At 36.9% G+C, this 17,278-nt stretch overlaps 1 protein-coding gene across 2 annotated transcripts; it reads right to left on the bottom strand.

Moving 5' to 3' along the window:
- LOC124189859 (Bloom syndrome protein homolog) lies at positions 1-2,352 on the bottom strand. 2 transcript variants are annotated; one of them, XM_046582339.1, is made up of 4 exons: positions 1,309-2,352; positions 434-701; positions 322-367; positions 1-249 (listed from the first exon to the last, which is right to left on the bottom strand). In XM_046582339.1, the coding sequence occupies exons 1-4, from the start codon at positions 1,494-1,496 to the stop codon at positions 185-187; spliced, it is 567 nt and encodes a 188-aa protein (XP_046438295.1). In that variant the 5' UTR covers positions 1,497-2,352; the 3' UTR covers positions 1-184. The 2 variants fall into 2 exon arrangements, with proteins under 2 accessions (XP_046438295.1, XP_046438294.1); XM_046582338.1 differs by having other exon boundaries at positions 1-367.
- Positions 2,353-17,278: the final 14,926 nt, after the last annotated feature.

The raw sequence follows: 17,278 nt of genomic DNA, 5'->3' as shown, positions 1-17,278 counted from the left end.
TTTCGATGCCGTAAGTAGAAACGGTTGAAAAACGAGTAAAACCGCTATTTCCGCATTCAAATTTAATGCAAAACCGGAAACTTTTATTCCGATTTCACAGCTTCCTGTTTGAATTAAAAATCTGAGATTTCACAGAGTGCATGATCGATGCATAAGAAACACACTGTAAAAAAATCATCAGTTTCTATTTTTTTCCGCGACGAAAAAATTCGAGTTTGGATGGAATGACCCGAATCACAAAACGGACATCTATTGGAAGAAAAAAACACAACAACAACGTCACTGAAATTAACCAAACAATGTAATAATAGTCCGTATTACTTCTTTTGTCAATGCCCATGCCAAAAGATAAGGTGACACACATCACCTAAACAAAAAAAAATTATTGAATTAGCAAAGAAAGCAATTGATTCACAGACTAAAAAAAACCTACCAGAGTTACACCTTCCATCCATTTGAAGTACGCTTGGGTTTTGCCGACCTCCGATAATTTCGAATGGTAAAAGTCGGCCGGTATGCCAACGTCGACGAGTTGGCTCGCAAGAAGTTCACAATCGTCCCTGGAGAAACAATATATTATGCCGCTTTGCTGGGCAAAGCCCTTTTCCAACTTGTTGATTATATCTGCGATAGCGCCTTTCTTTGAAGTCTTGTGGAGAATTATGAATTTCAAATTGTCACGCTTACAAGATGCAATTATCCTATTGAATGCACAAATCAAAGTTACTTTGAAAGAAAAAAAAAGTGTTGAAATTTGCGAAATTAAAATTCTCAATAGCACACTATAAAATAGCAACAAGAAAAGCTACTAAAACAAGGTTGCCAGTGACAAATAAAACGCTGCCACAAGAGCAACGCAAATTGAGACAGAAACAACAACAATGTAAAAAACAAAATTCCACCTATAATATAATATCTAGTTAATGAATTAAAAACAACTGCTGCAAACGAGCAATTGAAATTAGAAAACTCATAACCATGTCATAAATATGCTGCTATGAAAGCAGCGAATGGACTAATACCATAGACAAACAACCATAATCTTAGCAGTTGACGAGATCAATTTGCTAAACAAAACAACAGTCGTATTGACAAGAAAAATTGAAATAAAAATCTCGCACGGATTATGTAGGTTAAGCAAATCTTTGATCTCTAATCTAGTTTGAGGGGTCGCTGTGGCAGTTAAAGCAACTATGCTCACTGTTGGAAATAGTGATTTCAAAATGCACAACTTGAGGTAATGCGAACTATTTGAGAATAGAAAAAAAAATATACCAAACCCATTTCAAAATTAAAAAAGTAATATACCGAAATTCATGTCCCCATTGAGGAACACAGTGAGCCTTGTCAACCACGAAACGTGCCAGCTTCTGCCTCTTAAACAACGACTTGAGCATGGACTTTAACCTATTATCACGAGTATCCTCAAGAGCATTAACAATCCGTTCTGGGGTGAGATACAGTAGTTTGATGTCTAAAAGAAATTTGTCGCCCATTACTTAACACATCACAACGTTTATGGACACAAAGCACAACTACCTGGTTTGTGTTTTCCAAGATTTGCAAATATCCCGTTAGTTTCTTCCTCCGTGCCATTCAGGTGTTCTGCAGATATCTATTACAGAAATAACCAGTTGAGCTGGAATAATTAAATTAAATCAATATTCAAGGCAAATTGCCCCCAGTTTCTTCAAATAAAACACTTGATCAACCATCAAGGAAATCAACGGAGAAATTACCACCGTGACCCCAGAGTCGACAATCGCAGGTAATTGAAACCACAAGGATTTGCCTTCACCAGTGGGCATTAAAGCAAGACAGTCCTTTTTGGCTAGCAGAGCTTCGACAACCAAAGGCTGTTTTCCCCTAAGTTCACTTATGCCAAACCGTTTCAGATGAAAAATCAAATCAGTCTTCGGTGCCGGATCCCCGTTAATAAATGTTGCACCGAAAGTATCGGTGGCACTTTCACCCAAACAATTCAAATCACAAAAGTCGGAAAACAACTTGGTGTGCTGCGATTTTAAAACCAACAGCTCGTTGAGCAGGACTACAGCGACATCGTTTTTTTGTAACGATTCGCATGTGAGAGGAGATAACATCTCGACAACCGTTGCAATCTTTGAATCCAACAACTTTCCACTGACCAACTCAAATAAAAAAATAATATAAAACCATAAATTGCAAAGGAAAATTAACATACCTCTGGATTGTCTTTCATCTGACCAATCCATTCATAAGTGACTACCATTTCCTCTAACATGTCATTTAGCGTTTTCTTCTATAATACATAGATCAAAATAAAATAAAATAAAATAAATAGAGAACAATAAAACACTTGCGTGTATGAAACTGTGTGGAGTCAATACTGGACAGTTGTGCAGGCAATTTTTATCTGCAACATTGTTTGGAGAACAGTCTTCCACTTTGGAAACGTTTGTAGATCTAGTATAGCAAAGCAACGGTTTTAAATCAGTTTTTTTTGTTTCACTAGTATTACATTACCTCTTATTCAGCTTCAGCTTATTACGAAACGGTTTCTTCTCCACCGCGACAGTGAAATTATAACATTTAGAATGGTGCAGAACACAAAAAGCTGCGATTATTCACAAACCTTTAACATTAACAAACTAACGAGATTTGCTAGAAAAAACCACTCTTGGAAAGAAATGTGAAAATGTTAGGGGAATAATACTTTGAGATGAGAAGATATGACAAATGAAACAAGAATACCAGTAACTACTGTTGTTAGAGCAATTTATAAAGAGGGAAAGGCAAACTACTAAAGCTTGAGCAATTTTTCGGGAAATGAAATGGAGAAGACACCATGGAAATGGTGTGCAGCAGAAATGGTTGAGACAAAGAAAGGATATTACAACATTGCCAAATTCTACTCTATTGCAACAGTGTCGTCGAATTCGATGAACATTTAAAAATAGAAAACATTTTGATGAAATTTCCAATTTCTGTGTTATACAAAAAAATCAAATAAAAAAAGAAATTTAAATGGAAATACAAAAACATTGGTGCTATTTCGAGAAATCTGGCCAAATGTGGCTTTTTCCGCTCTAAGTTTTTTTCGATGTCGCTTCTGTGGTTGACTTGTGCAAAAGAATGTTTGTTATACGTCCATATCTCGAGGCGAAATTGAGCATGGAGAGAACTGTAACTTTGTCATCGTGACCCTTATAAAACGCAACTTTTCCATTGACGGATTCTGTCGTCTTTCGCGCTTTGGAACGTGGTGGCCCTTCTTTTTCTTCAACTGTTTGGCCGGGTTGCACACAAACCGACTTAGTTCCATTCTTTGACATTGAAATTCGATAGCTGCTGTAACGAGAGCAACTTGCTGAAATGTTACAAATTGAAACTGCTGCAATACGAGCAATACAAATGAAACGTATGACAAAAAAAAATTATCCTGCTGCGAGAGCATTGGATCGAAAATGATGTGAACAAACTGCTGCACTAATACATACATACACTACGAGCAATCCGACATTACCTAGGGCACACAATGTTCTCGAGAAGAAGATTAAATACCAGAATGGGCGACACAATTCGTTTCTTCTCTTTGTTCAACTACCAATAAAAATGAAGAGAGGGAAGGAGTGAAAAGTGAAACGTTGCCAGATTTACTACACCTGACTACCCCAGTGTCCCTTTCTGAAAAGTTGCCAGATTTCGGGAACTGGACCTGAGACCCCACATTGCCAGTTCTAAGAAAAAAACAGCAGAAAATTTTTGTTTTGATTTGGGTCCCTGGTGGTCAAAGTTTGAATCATCGGTCGCTTCGGGACTTTCACCAAAGCGTCGTTTCTTAGAACTGGCAAGGTGGGGTCTCAGGTCCAGTTCCCGAAATCTGGCAACTTTTCAGAAAGGGACACTGGGGTAGTCACTTTTTCCTGTAGAGGCTTATGGAGCGATGTTCCTCCTTCTTCTCATCCTCCGTGGTCCAGAATATTTACACGATAGTTCATAAGGAAAATTTATACGATAAGAACATCAAACAGTCTATAAGAAAGTCGATCAATCCGTCGATAATTTTTATATTTTACAATTCAAAAAAATACAAAGTGGACTGGACAAAAAACTATAGACTCATAATGCTCTAAAGAAAATGAAACAAACTATTTCTGATGGTAAAGCATTTCGTTTGTAATACCCTTTTTTATTGACACGCAAAAAAAAATCAGAAAACACAATTCGAACACAAACGAAACAAAAAAAAACAAACATCAAACATGTGGGACAAACAAATGATGAAATTTACATTTTTTCTAATCCAATAGACAGTATTGTAAGACCTTCAACCTCAGTGACGCCTACAGACGGAATAGAAAAAAAATTCCAACTATGAAAATTTAAAAAATCAAAACATTGACAAATACCTTTGATTTGCAGCATTGGTGGACCCAAAATGGAAGCCTGCAGGAAGAATATTGAGATGGGTTTGCTGGGTATTCCCCCCGCAATGAAACGATTTGTCATCCTCCTCTTCATAAAAGTACACCGTAGCAATACCCAATTGTTTGTCGACCATACGACTGGCGAGCAATGTCTGATCTTTACGATCATATAAACACACACCATTATCTGTAACACAACCAAAACCCTCTACTACACAACAATTCCACAAATGGTTTTTTACATACGTATTTAAAAAAACCCATTGCTTCCTTACTCCATTGGCGCCTATGGTTGGTACGGTCGTACGTTGCAATCAACCCATAAAGAATAAATTTAACACACAGTGGCTGATCTTGCACCTCCCCATGGAAAGTAATGTGTGGAGATTGCCGACCGCGAAGGGAATCATCAATATGCGTAACTTTTACCAACATTATGGGAAATTGCAGACAGAAAAAAGTTACAAAAAAATGCTGCAGCGAGAGCAGAATACAGAAATGACGAAAACTGCTACAATGTGAGCAATAAAAATGTGTTTACGGTGTAGAAAACCTGTTTGGGAAAAAAAACATACAATGTAATACATTTAAATAAATAGAGAAAAGCTAATTAAGAAAAATGAAGAAAGTAAAAATATTTAAGATTACAACGTAACAAAAATAGTCAGCAATGAAAAAAAATTCAACTTAAAATCATAGAATAGTGCCAAATTACCTGTCGATGAACTGCTTCTGGACGAGTGCCAAGTGTCAATGTGACGTAAGTGAAAATAGATGATTCTACCAAGATTCTTCTTTGAAATTTTCTTAATTAGCTTTTGTTTAGATTACAGTTATTTGTCAGCTAAGCATAGCCAGTTCACAATGGTAAAAAAATGTGATTTATGCCATCTTTTTGAAATAACTAAAAATGGCAATGTTTCACCCTGATTTTTCTTTTCTCCCCCCATCACCATCTTTTGTTCCTTCCATTCGTTCGACGCGAGTACAACACTTGTCTACATTTGCGGCCACCAACTGGAAATTATTACTTTCCTGTTGAATTCAGCCATTTTCAATTGCTCGCTTTGTAGCAGTTTCCCTTCATTGGCTCTTCGTTGCATTACGGCAATTTTTCTAATAAGCTAAATTGCTCTCACGGCAGCAATTCGTTTTGTTGATTGGATATCACATTCCATTTGTGTTGTTAGTCTCTAAAAGTAGTAGTTTGGTCAGTTTTACAATCCCCATATTGCTACGCCTCAAAAGGTTTCATTTCACAATGTCCAAGTCTGAGATAACAAAGCAATTGAATGCAGAAAAATTAAAAGGGATGTTAAACTCTCCCAATTTCAAACAGAAACTAATGTCAGCCGCATACGGTAAGTCAAATTTTTAAATATTGAATTCAAATATTAATGTTGTTTTTGTGTCACTTAAGCTGATTTGAAATTCACACGTCTACTACCACTGCCAGGTGCTATAAATTCTGGTGCAGCCACTGAACTTACGCTACCGTTATTTCAACAAACTCCGATGCACAACTTACCAGCTGGACAGTATTGTCAAACATGCCACGAAGGAGCAGGTAAATGATTATAATACATGGTACATTGCACTCTTCAACAGTTATTGAATTATAGGTAGACTATTCGAGGAAGTCGTGAACGGGAAACCAATACGTTAATGTAAATCCTGCAGAATAAACACGGTGAATTTGCAGGAAAATGAGGCATTCACGTTGAAGTTCATTTTACCACCGCTAACCTCTTTGCCCGTCAATTTGATTTTCCCGTTGATTCGGCAATCATCTGGTGGAAAATTTGAAATGGAAAATCTTCGTATGCAGTATTCTTTCGTTAGAAATTGGTGGTAATCACAAAATTTTCAACATTGAATAACATTACAATTGATAACAATTATTTCATTTCAAACTAGTGGTATTCCAAATCGTTCTACACATGTGCAATGGATAGTTGACATTTTTGCGTCACATGCTAATGCGTTGTCGTTGTAATCAGATATGGATTGGAGTCTATCAAAGTTTCCCGACAGAAAAACTAATAAAGAAATGTTTGTACCCATAAGCCATTTGCTTCCTCAAATACGTGCAACAATGAGAATGAACTTTGACAGTGTAACGATTGCTGTACCTACCAATGCGACCTTCAGTGCGAAGACCAGCAATTTGGTCATTCTAAAACCTTGTTAGATGTGGAAACGAAATTAATTCGATTGATTCCTCCCTAGAAAATTTTCTATTTGACGCAAGCCAGTTTGGCATACCACAGAAAGACATTTTTTTCGTCATGTATGGAACCGAAATGGAAAACCGATCCGTAAAATTCGACCCCATTTGTAAATCAGGGACCGACATATTGACAGACGTTAAAGAGTTTAAATGTATTCCTGGTTGAGAGGTTAAAAATTGCAAAGAAAAATGGTTGAGAAAACTAGATGTCAATTGTCGTGCAAAAGTATTAGCTAGTGAACTAGAATCCGGACGCACATGTGGCGCAGGATGGAAGACTTTCACAAACAAAGATATTGCTGAAGCTCGTCAACAAGTCGAAGATGAAACAAAATAACTTTTCTTTTGTGTATTCCAGATTTCTCAGTTAACACGGGATTTAATTAAAACAAATAATTCAGTCTATGGTTTTAATGTTTGTTTTATTGAATAATATTATTGAAACAAATGAAATTAAAAATACAAAAAAAATTCACTTGAATAATTGAATTTTTTTGCGGGACAATATGCCAATCGGCAAGTCTCGATTGGAAATGATGATGAATATTTCAGTATCAATATATTTCCATGAGGATTTACTTTGATCATAATTTCTCTTTCTTTTTTTGGGTTTTATCCTATCTGTATCGAAGTTTATTACAAAAAGAATGTTGTTTTCAAGCTTACTAAACATCAATAACTGCTTAATGAAAAGGTATTGTTAGGAATAACAAAATCTAAGTGTTTACGCAAGATAGATTACGTAATTTTTGTCGTTGACTGACAGGATAAGAGAAAAAAAAGGTTTTGGTTGGTGTATTTAGCTATTTTCTATTGGATTTGAATCACAAAAGATAATAACGTGTGGTGAACAAAAAAAATTTGATTGCTGGTGCGGATCTTTTCAAGGCGCGCTGTTGACATCATCTGGTTATTGAATGGTGGCTTTGAAGTGGTCCACATCAACTGTATTGAATATTAAACCTTCAGTAAACAAGTAATCCAAAATTTTGCTGCAAATAAAATAAAATATATATATATTTTTAAATCTTACTTTTCATTTTTTTTTTTTAATTTGAATATACTTACTCAACTTCTTGTTGCGGTAATTCACCCTGAACACGTTCCACGACGACTGCTTTTTCAATTCCAATATGGTTTGTTTCTGCCTGTACTTAAATATTGTTTTTAACCATTTCAATATAACAAAAAAACTTTTGAAAAACTAAACTTACTTTAACAATTGTGTAGATCAAATGTTGTAGTGGTGATGGAGTAGTGATAACAGAGTTGGGAAGTTGGGAGTCGTTAGAATTATTATTCCTTTTCAACTGACGTAGTTTCAGTCGTATCCATTGTGTCTTCAGCAAATGTGTCGTAATTTCATTGGCACTCGAAAGCTTTGATATGTTTAGTGCCATAACATGAGTGATTCCATCCGTAATTTTGGCAGATCCAACAACGCGACAAAACATTCCTTTTGAAATTTTAATATTGTGCGAGTATTTCTTTGTAAAAACAAAATGATAGGTGTTAAAAATTAATCAGAAAATATATAGATTTTATAGATTAATTTACTGCAGATCCAATTTCAACCCAAAGTAAAACATCGATCTCGCTCGTGTCGTCTCTTACCATGTAGGATATACAATTAACTTTTGGTTCAATTTTTTCTTACAAAGAAAATTGGCATTACCAAAAAATAAATTGTGTACATGGGAATATCGTACTAATTTGGCTTCACTGTCTTCGACGTAAACTTTCCCATTGGAAGACTGTAGAACATCTACAACATTAACTGGCATCATTATAGATAAAAGTCTTATTCCAATTGAGATGAGAAGATATGAAAAATGACCCAAGAATATATCAGTAATTACTGCTGTGAAAGCAATTTATAAAAAAGGAAAGGCAAACTGCTACACCTAGAGCAATTGTTCGGGAAACGAAATGGAGAAGAGACCAAGAATGTGGTGTGCAGTAGAAATGGTTGTGTTGGAGACAAAGAAGAAAGAAAGGATATTACAACATTGCCAACTTACTACTCTATTGCAAATTGTTGTCGGATTCGACGAACATTAAAAAAAAACATTTTGATGAAATTTCCAAGTTCTGTGTTACACAAAAAATCAAATAAAAAAAATTAAAATGGAAATGTTAAAACATTGGTGCTGTTTCGAAATTTCTGGCAAAATGTCGCTTTTTCCGCTTGCTCCAACACCACTCCTGTTATTCAAGATAAAAATCTGAAATTTCTTTCTGCAGGAAACAAAAATTAACATTTCACCTGAAATTGAAACTTTTAAAAAAATTGTTACCAAAACATTGGGATCATTTGTTGTGATTGTGTTGTGCCTCGTCGATATCTTGAATTGCTTAGAATCAGAGGAAACAAACAGTTTGGCAGCCTCCGCCGTTTCAAATTCCATTAACGAAGACATATCTTCTGTGGTTGACTTGTACAAAAGAATATTTGTAATGCGTCCAAATCTCGAGGCGTGATTGAGCTTGGAGAGAACAGTTACATTGCGATCGTGGCCCTTCCAATATACAACTTTTCCCTTAACGGATTCTGTCATCTTTCGCGCTTTGGAACGTGGTGGCCCTTCTTTTTCTTCAATATTTTGGCCGGGTTGCACACAAACCGACGTGGTTGCACTCGATGACATTGGGGATTCCCGTAGAGTTTCAGAAGGGGAGATTGATGTTTCATTTGTCATGTTGCTTTCCACATATTCTTCATTCACAACAGAGATTCTCTGTAGCACAACGGAAATATGCCCCACTTTTGGACTTTCGTGAATCACAGCTGCTTGGAAATGATTTCTTGTTTCGGTAGCTGTGTATCCGGTCATTTGAATTCCGTTGATGGAAGTAACGTCTCGAAAACTGAATGTGTTATTGACTTCCTTGTTTATATACTCCATAAACTTTGTGAAATCACACCTTAAGGCGATGCTTGCACGAATGTTGTAAGGAATTTCAAAGACCACACTCTGGCACAATTCAACTGGTAATGGCAAGGAAATCTTTTCCCATGATTCTTTTCCTAGAAAAAAGTAACAAACATTATGAACGAGAGTTACATAACATAAATTGAATTAAATTTTACCCAATTGTGGCACTTCTGAAACAGGTAAGTCTGGGTGAAATCTAGCCATGTGAATTTTGAAACCATCTTCAGTCAATGTGTTGCTGTTGCAAATTTCGCAAGGGTAAACCGTTTTAAAAGCATTTTTGTTGCAATTTTTCTCATGTCGTAATTGATCTTGTGGTTTCTTGTAATTCTTCTTGCACTCTGGTTACTGACAATAGTATTTCGTTACCCTTTTCTTGGGCCTGTCAACAGTCATATAATGGTAAACAATATTCGATTCTTCCGCTGAAAGGTTTTTAGAAGTTTCCGTAATTTTTCGGTTCAGATTGCGAATTTGCAAGTCGACGACAGATTGTTTTTCCAATATAATTTGCCGTCTTCTCATTTTCTCTCTGTACCACAACGCTTGTTCGTTTTCGTTCATGGACTATATAAAAAAATCATGGAAAACGCGCATTAGATCGGAAAAAAACGCAACTTTCAATAACATTTACATTTGGTTTGGAATGCAAGAAAAAATTAGCATCCAAAACTCCATTTTGGTTTTACACATTCTGTTGTTCAGCTTGATACCAGTAAATTCACTAGTGTAATTCGCCATTGTACGAATTGCGGAGTCTTTGATGCGCTCAAAGTCTTGTCGTTTGTGAATAAGAATGTAAAGCTGCTTCCATTGGTTCACCAATTTCTTTGCCGTTTTATTTTCCGTATTGGGCTGCATCTACAATAAATAACTGGATATTAGTGAAATGGACGTAACACATGTAACTGCATGTGAGAGCTGACTATTTCATTTGTAAATCTGCTGCAAGACGAGCAGTACATATATCGGGGAAGAAAAATTTCATTTACGGAGCAATTTCCAGTTAATGAATTTAACAACACTGCCGCGAACGAGCAATTGAAATTAAAAATTTAACGTATAGATTGTTCAATCAATTGATTGAATAGGCCTACTCATTATTTTGGTTGCAAAATAAATGCATTTTAATTTGCATGTTGTCAATTATATTATGTGTCATATGATTTATTAGTGTTCTTTTATTGCCCATTTGTTTCCGAATACATCGAGTGCATAATTGACGTGGCTGTTATCGGGTAAAATTTAGTGATGTGACGTTAACGATAACGTAACTTTTACGTTAATAAAGTAAGGATTGCAGCGGCTATTGTAAGCATGAAAAGGGCATCACCAATAACAGCTTTTTGTTTGTTTGACGGTACTTCTGGGGGCAAGCAAATAAAAAACAACCACAATTGGCGCTTTTTTTACGTAAACAATAGTTGCTTCGATTTGAACTTGACTAACGGCACTCCATTAACGTCACATCACTAAAATTTTGTCACCAAAAGAGAAGGGGAAAAGAGCTAAAGAGAAGGCAAAGAACTAAAGAGAAGGATTGAAAAAGCGCTAAAGAGAAGGGAAAAAGTATAGGAGAAGGGAAAAAAAGTATAAGAGAATGAAAAAAGTTATAGAAGGAAACATATAGGAGAAAGGAAAAAATTATAGGAGAAGGGACTAAGTTATAGGAGAAGGAAAACAACTAAAGAGAAGGAAAAGAGTATAGGAAAAGGAAAAAGAACTAAAGAGAAGGGAAAAAAAGTTTAGGTGAAGGCAAAAAGGCGTAGGAGAGGGAAATGAATAGTTACAGCGCGATCAAAGTTACATCGACACCCGCTTCCTAAAGAGAAGGGAAACTTCTAAAGGAGAAGGCAAAAAATATAAGAGAAGGAAAAACATGTATATGAGAAGGCAAAAAATATAAGAGAAGTAAAAAAAAGTATAGGACAAGGCAAACAATATAAGAGAAGGAAAAAGAGCTAAAAAGAAGAGAAAAGAGCTAATACGAAGAGAAAAGAGCTAATAAGAAGGGGACAGAGATAAAGAGAAGAGAAAAAGTATTGGAGAAGGCAAAAAGTACGGGAGAAGGCAAAAGTGCTATAGAGAAGGGAAACAATTAAAGAGAAGAAAAAAGGCATAGGAGAAGGGCATAAGGCATAGGAGAAATCATCTTGATGAACGGCCTCGTGGATGCCTCTGCCAGGCTCCCTGGAGAACAACACGGCCGAGCAAGCCTAAAACAGTCGATCCAGCAAAATGAGATCGTAATCTCATCATGATACCAGGTACTGTACAAACAATAATTCTATATTATTTATGAATATTCCAAGAAGATTTTTGCGATTGGAGTAAAACCTGTGAAGGGATCGCAGAGTTCCGAAACGATTTCGGGCGCTCCTTTCACGAAGACATTGTACTGTTCGTTTCCCTTACACTGAGCTATAACCTTTCGTGAAAAAAAGTCTTTGGAGTTATACCATGTGGACGTATAATGGGCAAAACGAGAGATTTACAAAACGTCATCCGTTTGATAGTCGACTCGAAGGGAAATCGTTTGAGTAATCCGTACTCCACTTGCTTGGCGTGGCGCTGCAACGGTGAACTAACCAAGAAAGGTGTTTCGACTCCGTAATCCGAATTAACGCCAGCTGGACTGTTGGCGAAATTCCATTTGGTAGCAAAGAACATTTTCTGATCGATCGAGTATCCGTTTAACTGGTCGTTGACTTTAATCAACGTATGGCATGTTGCTGCTGTGACTTGCAATAGCGGATGTGTGTCAAGTAGCTTCAACAACTCGAGAACTGGTTTCTGGAATTCTGCTTTTTTAATAGGAATAGCTCCAGCCAAATTGATATCCGTCTATGTCAAGGTCCCAGTCCTTAAGCGGTTTTATTTAGTACATAATTTATTGAAAAAACTTTTTTTCTTAAAAATAAAGGATTAATACTTTGTCGAAGCAAGCGACGTCAACCCCACCACTTAGGCTAATGTGCTTTGCGTTAAGGCAGTAGATCTTCTTTGACAAGAGGCGGCGTTGTGCAAAGGCTTTGGTTGCGGTTAAAGCGGCTGGAAGTAAGGGCGGAACGACGATTGTAACAATATCGAGTGAATGGAGGATAATCTGTTTCGTGGTTCCCTGGAGAATAAATCAATAAAATATTTCTTTATATGTTTACTGCCATTCCATCGAATTTTTCTACGAAGTTCACACCCCATTTCTGATCCAAGTGTAAATGGAATAGATCATTCCGCCTAATCGAAGGATGAAAAAAAGATCTGCCACTTTAACTAAGTCGGTGTAGAAACGAAAATGGATGGGCTTGGGGAATAAGATGGCCCGTATGAGTTTTCCTTTGCTTGTCATAAACCCTTTGATTTTCCATTCAAGATATTGATCTGCGAAAGGAAACATTAATTATTGACGACATTATTTGACTAACCTGTTCTTATGACTACGGCTTTTAGGAAGGCATTATTTCCTTGTGGTCGACCCTGTAGCAATTGCGTCCCATTGAAGAGAGTGTACTGCTTGTGCAATTCGTAATGGAAAAGCCCGTGGTCTTTGGGGGCAGGTATTTATTTAATTATTTATCGAGATAGGAAACAATAAAAAGCTAAAAAAAAGCTATACTGTTCCATGTCTTAAGATATGTATGATTAATGGGTTACTTTAGTGATGGGGTAACTTTCACCCGTCAACATGGATTCGTCAACCGAACAAGTACCCTCTATTAGAACAGCATCGCAATGGAATGGCACTTTGTCTTTTATTGGATTAATGCAGAGAATATCGCCCGGAACCAGCTGCTGAGTTAAAATCTTTTTCTCTGTGCAATAAAAAAGACGAAGATGTTGTCATTAATAAGCATGTTTTGACCTTCTAGCGCCTTCTAGATAATTCCATGTAACTAAACCACCACGGACCACGGTCACTGAGCCTACAACCAAAACCTTTTTCTTCAATACTGACATTTGCTGCAATCAATGAACAATTTATTGATGGGTAACCAATTTAAAAAAATAAAATAAAATAAAAATAAATAGTGGTAAATTAGAATACTTTTTTAGTTTCGTAAACACTGGTGCCAACTGCGATCGTTGTGGTTGCAATAACCACAGATGAATAGTCGAAATAGTATTGGGCCATGAAAACGACAACAGTTTAGAGTTGGAACAAGTGGAATGGATTGGAAATCTTATCAAACAAACAAACAAAAAATCTCTGTTAAGCAAATAGTGGGAGTTCCTATCGGATGCTGGCTATCAGCGTACGAATTACCTCTTTAAGAATTAGTCTGTAAACTGCAACCTGGTTTCACCAAACGCGACAAATGGTTCTGTCGAACCCGATATTTGTCGCTGACAAAAGGTCCCAGCGGAGTACCAACACTTTTTTTTTTCTTTTTTTAGGAATCTCCGGAGGAGGGCTGGCAATCGTTTTTTGTAGTTGAAATTTTATGATTGACCCCATTTGGAACAATTTCAGCCATCGAGAACGAAATTTGAAATCGTGCTGGCCCCCCCCCCCCAAAAAACATTTTTTTTCGCCTGCTGAACCTCTTTTTGAAAAGACCGATGAGCCCTAGAACCAACGACAAGCGTGAAAATTCTATATACTACACTTGAAAAACCTTTTTTTAGGGAACGTGACAAAAGGGCCGATCGAACACCGATTTTTATTTTTTATCCCTAAAAATATTTTTTTCTACTAATGAACCTTTTTTGAAAAGACCGATGAGCCCTAGAACCAACGGCAAGCGTGGAAATTCTATATACTACACTTAAAAAAACATTTTTTATAATTCTATATACTACACTTAAAAAAACATTTTTTATGGGAACGCGACAAAAGGGCCGATCGAACACCGATATTTACAACATTATCCAACGTATCCTCCGGATCTTGAGACAATGCTTTGTCTTAACTTTTCAAAGCAAGAGACAAAGCATTGTCTCAAGATTTATCAATAAGACATAGTTTTCATAGTTTCTTTGTTCAAATTATTGTTATGATAACCTTTTTTGACAAAAAAAATGAGTTTCATGGGAATTTAAGTTATTCGTAGACAAGCAATTCTGTTTTATGAAGGAAGACATAGCTTTGTCTCAAGATTTATTGTTGGTTTCTTAAATGAAATAATTCATGGTCTCATTGTTCAAATTAAATGTACGATACCCTATATTTGACCAAAAAATTATGATTTTTTGGGGAATTTATGATATTCGTAGAAAAAAGTTTCTGCAATATTAAGACATAGCTTTGTCTCAAGATTTGAAGAAAACATTTTTTGAAAATTCTTCCCATTTTCATTGTTGGAGCTTGGATAAGTTGCTTAAAAAGTCGGTAAATTTTTAATGTGTAGATATTCACACATGGCCTCCGGCGGTAAATTTGCAGGGTAGAGATTGTGTTATATTGACTCCGGCGATAAATTTGCAGGATAGAGGATATTAACGTTTTGCCTCCGGCGGTAAATTAGTAGTGTAGAATTTTTCACGCATTGCTTCCGGCTGTTTTTTTTTTCAATATGTATATTCTTTAATTTTACTGTTTATTTTTGTGTAAAAACTTTTTTTTTGCGAAGTTTTGACTTGTCTGAGTCATGGCTAACAAAAGCATCCGTAAAAAAAAAAATTATTCTTATTAAAATTGAGTCTATCACTGGAATTGAACCATGAATCTCTTTATTACAAAGCCAGTGCTGTAATCATTATGCCATTTCAGGTTAAATATTTTAATCATTTAAAAAATATATATTTTGTTTTGCGTCAACGCCGTGTTTTTTGCGTGAAAACTTTTCTATCACGATAAAGCTTCGGCACCGAACCTTGGCTGCACGTACCCATCCCCTGGCACGCCGTTATTTACGATAAACAGACGTATTCGGTAGTGGGCTTGAACCACCATACTTGACATCTCGAAGGCAGAGCCATATCCACTTCACCGTCAGCTGCTGTGATTGTATAATCTTTGCTAGATTCCATTGGCCTCCGGCGGTAAATTTGTAGGGTAGAGATGTTCACGCATTGCCTGACATAGGATATTCACGCACGATTTAATTAAACGGACGCGACAACGAATACGATTGCGGTCATGGGGCAGACGAGTAGCGCACGATCGTCCATTATTTTAGTGCTTATTGCGGGTCCGTCCGTTATTTTAGCGCTAAGCGAAATCCGTCATCTGTTTTAAGCGGCTCGCACAGCAATAAACAGTTTCGTTGAATATTTTGTGCTAGATCTAGCGCTAATCTAAGCGTGCATGGCGATAATGATTGAATTTTGTTTAACTTTTGCGAATTGCGCTAAACGTAGCGCAATTAAGTTCATTGATGGCATTTACGAAACGAGGAGAACCAGCTAAAAGAAATATTTTCAGCGAAAAATCGATTAGTCAAATATTTTGCGCTAGATCTAGCGCTATGTAAGCGCGCTTGTCGAAAATGATTTAATTGAGATTAACGCACGCGCGATGCGCTAAATTCTGTGCAATACATTTCACATATAATTTACGAAACGCTTAGCGCCACTTAACGCACATCGCATTTAAGTAAAATGAAGGGGCGCACTTCTCGTAAATTTTGGCTTGAAATTAATGGCGCTAAATTTTGCGCATCCTGCAGACGCATACACATAGGCTACAAGCGCGCCTGTAATTTGATCTATTGGCCTGTATAGAAATGTAAAGTCACGCGCATGTCTATTTTTAGCGATTATTGCGGGCCGGTTCGCCATTTTAGCGCTAAGCACCGCCTGTCTACTGTTTTGGGCGGCTCGCTCTAAACAAAATTAATTTAATAATATCGCGCTAGATCTATAGCACTACTAAGCGCGCATTGCGCTAATTTTTTCTTCTGAATAACTTGCGCGCGATTAAAATAATTTTGTGTGCTACTTAACGCGCATCACACTAAACGAGCACCCTTCTCATAAATTTTCATATGACATTTATCCCGCTAATATTTTACCCATAAAATTCACTTGCTGGCGACGACACGTACACAGATTAGTCCGATGATGGGTTTCACGACGGTCGATCTGTCCCGGTTGATCGGCTACCCGTCGTTGACGGCTTTTCTTTACGGCTGAGAGACCTCGCTACTCAATAAATAAAAAAAAAATTATAATTTAAAACCAAAATTTGCAAGAAGTGCGCTTGTTGAATTTACTTAAATGCGATGTGCGTTAGCCTAAAGTAGCGCTGAATATTTAATTTAGCGCTTGCGCGTTTCGCTAATAAAATAATGGAAATAACCGCGCTAAATTTCGCTTATCGTGCACAAGTTTATCACAAGTAAATGACAAGCGCAATGCGAGCTTACATCGCGCTAGATCCAGTCTAGATCTAGCGCGAAATATTTTACTAATCTATATTTCGCGCTAAATATTTTGTTACCGGGATATCCGGGTTTCGTAAATTATATAATGAACTTGATAGCGCTACGTCTAGCGCATCCCGCGAAAGTTAAGCACAAATAAATCATTAGCGCCATGAGCGCTTATAAAGATAGCCCTAATTCTTGCTCGAAATAATTGACTTCGTTATTTTTCGTGCAGCGAGCCGCCAAGAACGGGATGGGCGACGATTACGCTTAAATAACGGCGTGTGCTACTCGTCTGACCGCTGTCGCCACAATCGTTTTCCTTATCGACATATCAGCCCAGGATGCTGACCATTAGACCACCGGTGATATGGGAGCCAAGGAGAAACATGGGCA

This window comes from Daphnia pulex, chromosome 3, assembly GCF_021134715.1.
Source record: "Daphnia pulex isolate KAP4 chromosome 3, ASM2113471v1".
Lineage (NCBI taxonomy): Eukaryota > Metazoa > Arthropoda > Branchiopoda > Diplostraca > Daphniidae > Daphnia > Daphnia pulex.
Note: the sequence above shows the minus strand (reverse complement) of the source record. Positions and strands in the feature narration are given on the sequence as shown.

What these genes read in the sequence shown, in the direction of transcription:
- LOC124189859 (XM_046582338.1), bottom strand. Translation starts at nt 1,496, where the DNA reads ATGGGCGACAAATTTCTTTTAGACATCAAACTACTGTATCTCACCCCA. An exon ending in CAATGGGGACATGAATTTCG is followed by an intron (nt 702 to 1,308) that starts GTATATTACTTT and finishes TGCATTCAATAG; the next exon opens with GATAATTGCATCTTGTAAGC. An exon ending in GGATGGAAGGTGTAACTCTG is followed by an intron (nt 368 to 433) that starts GTAGGTTTTTTT and finishes TTTTTTGTTTAG; the next exon opens with GTGATGTGTGTCACCTTATC.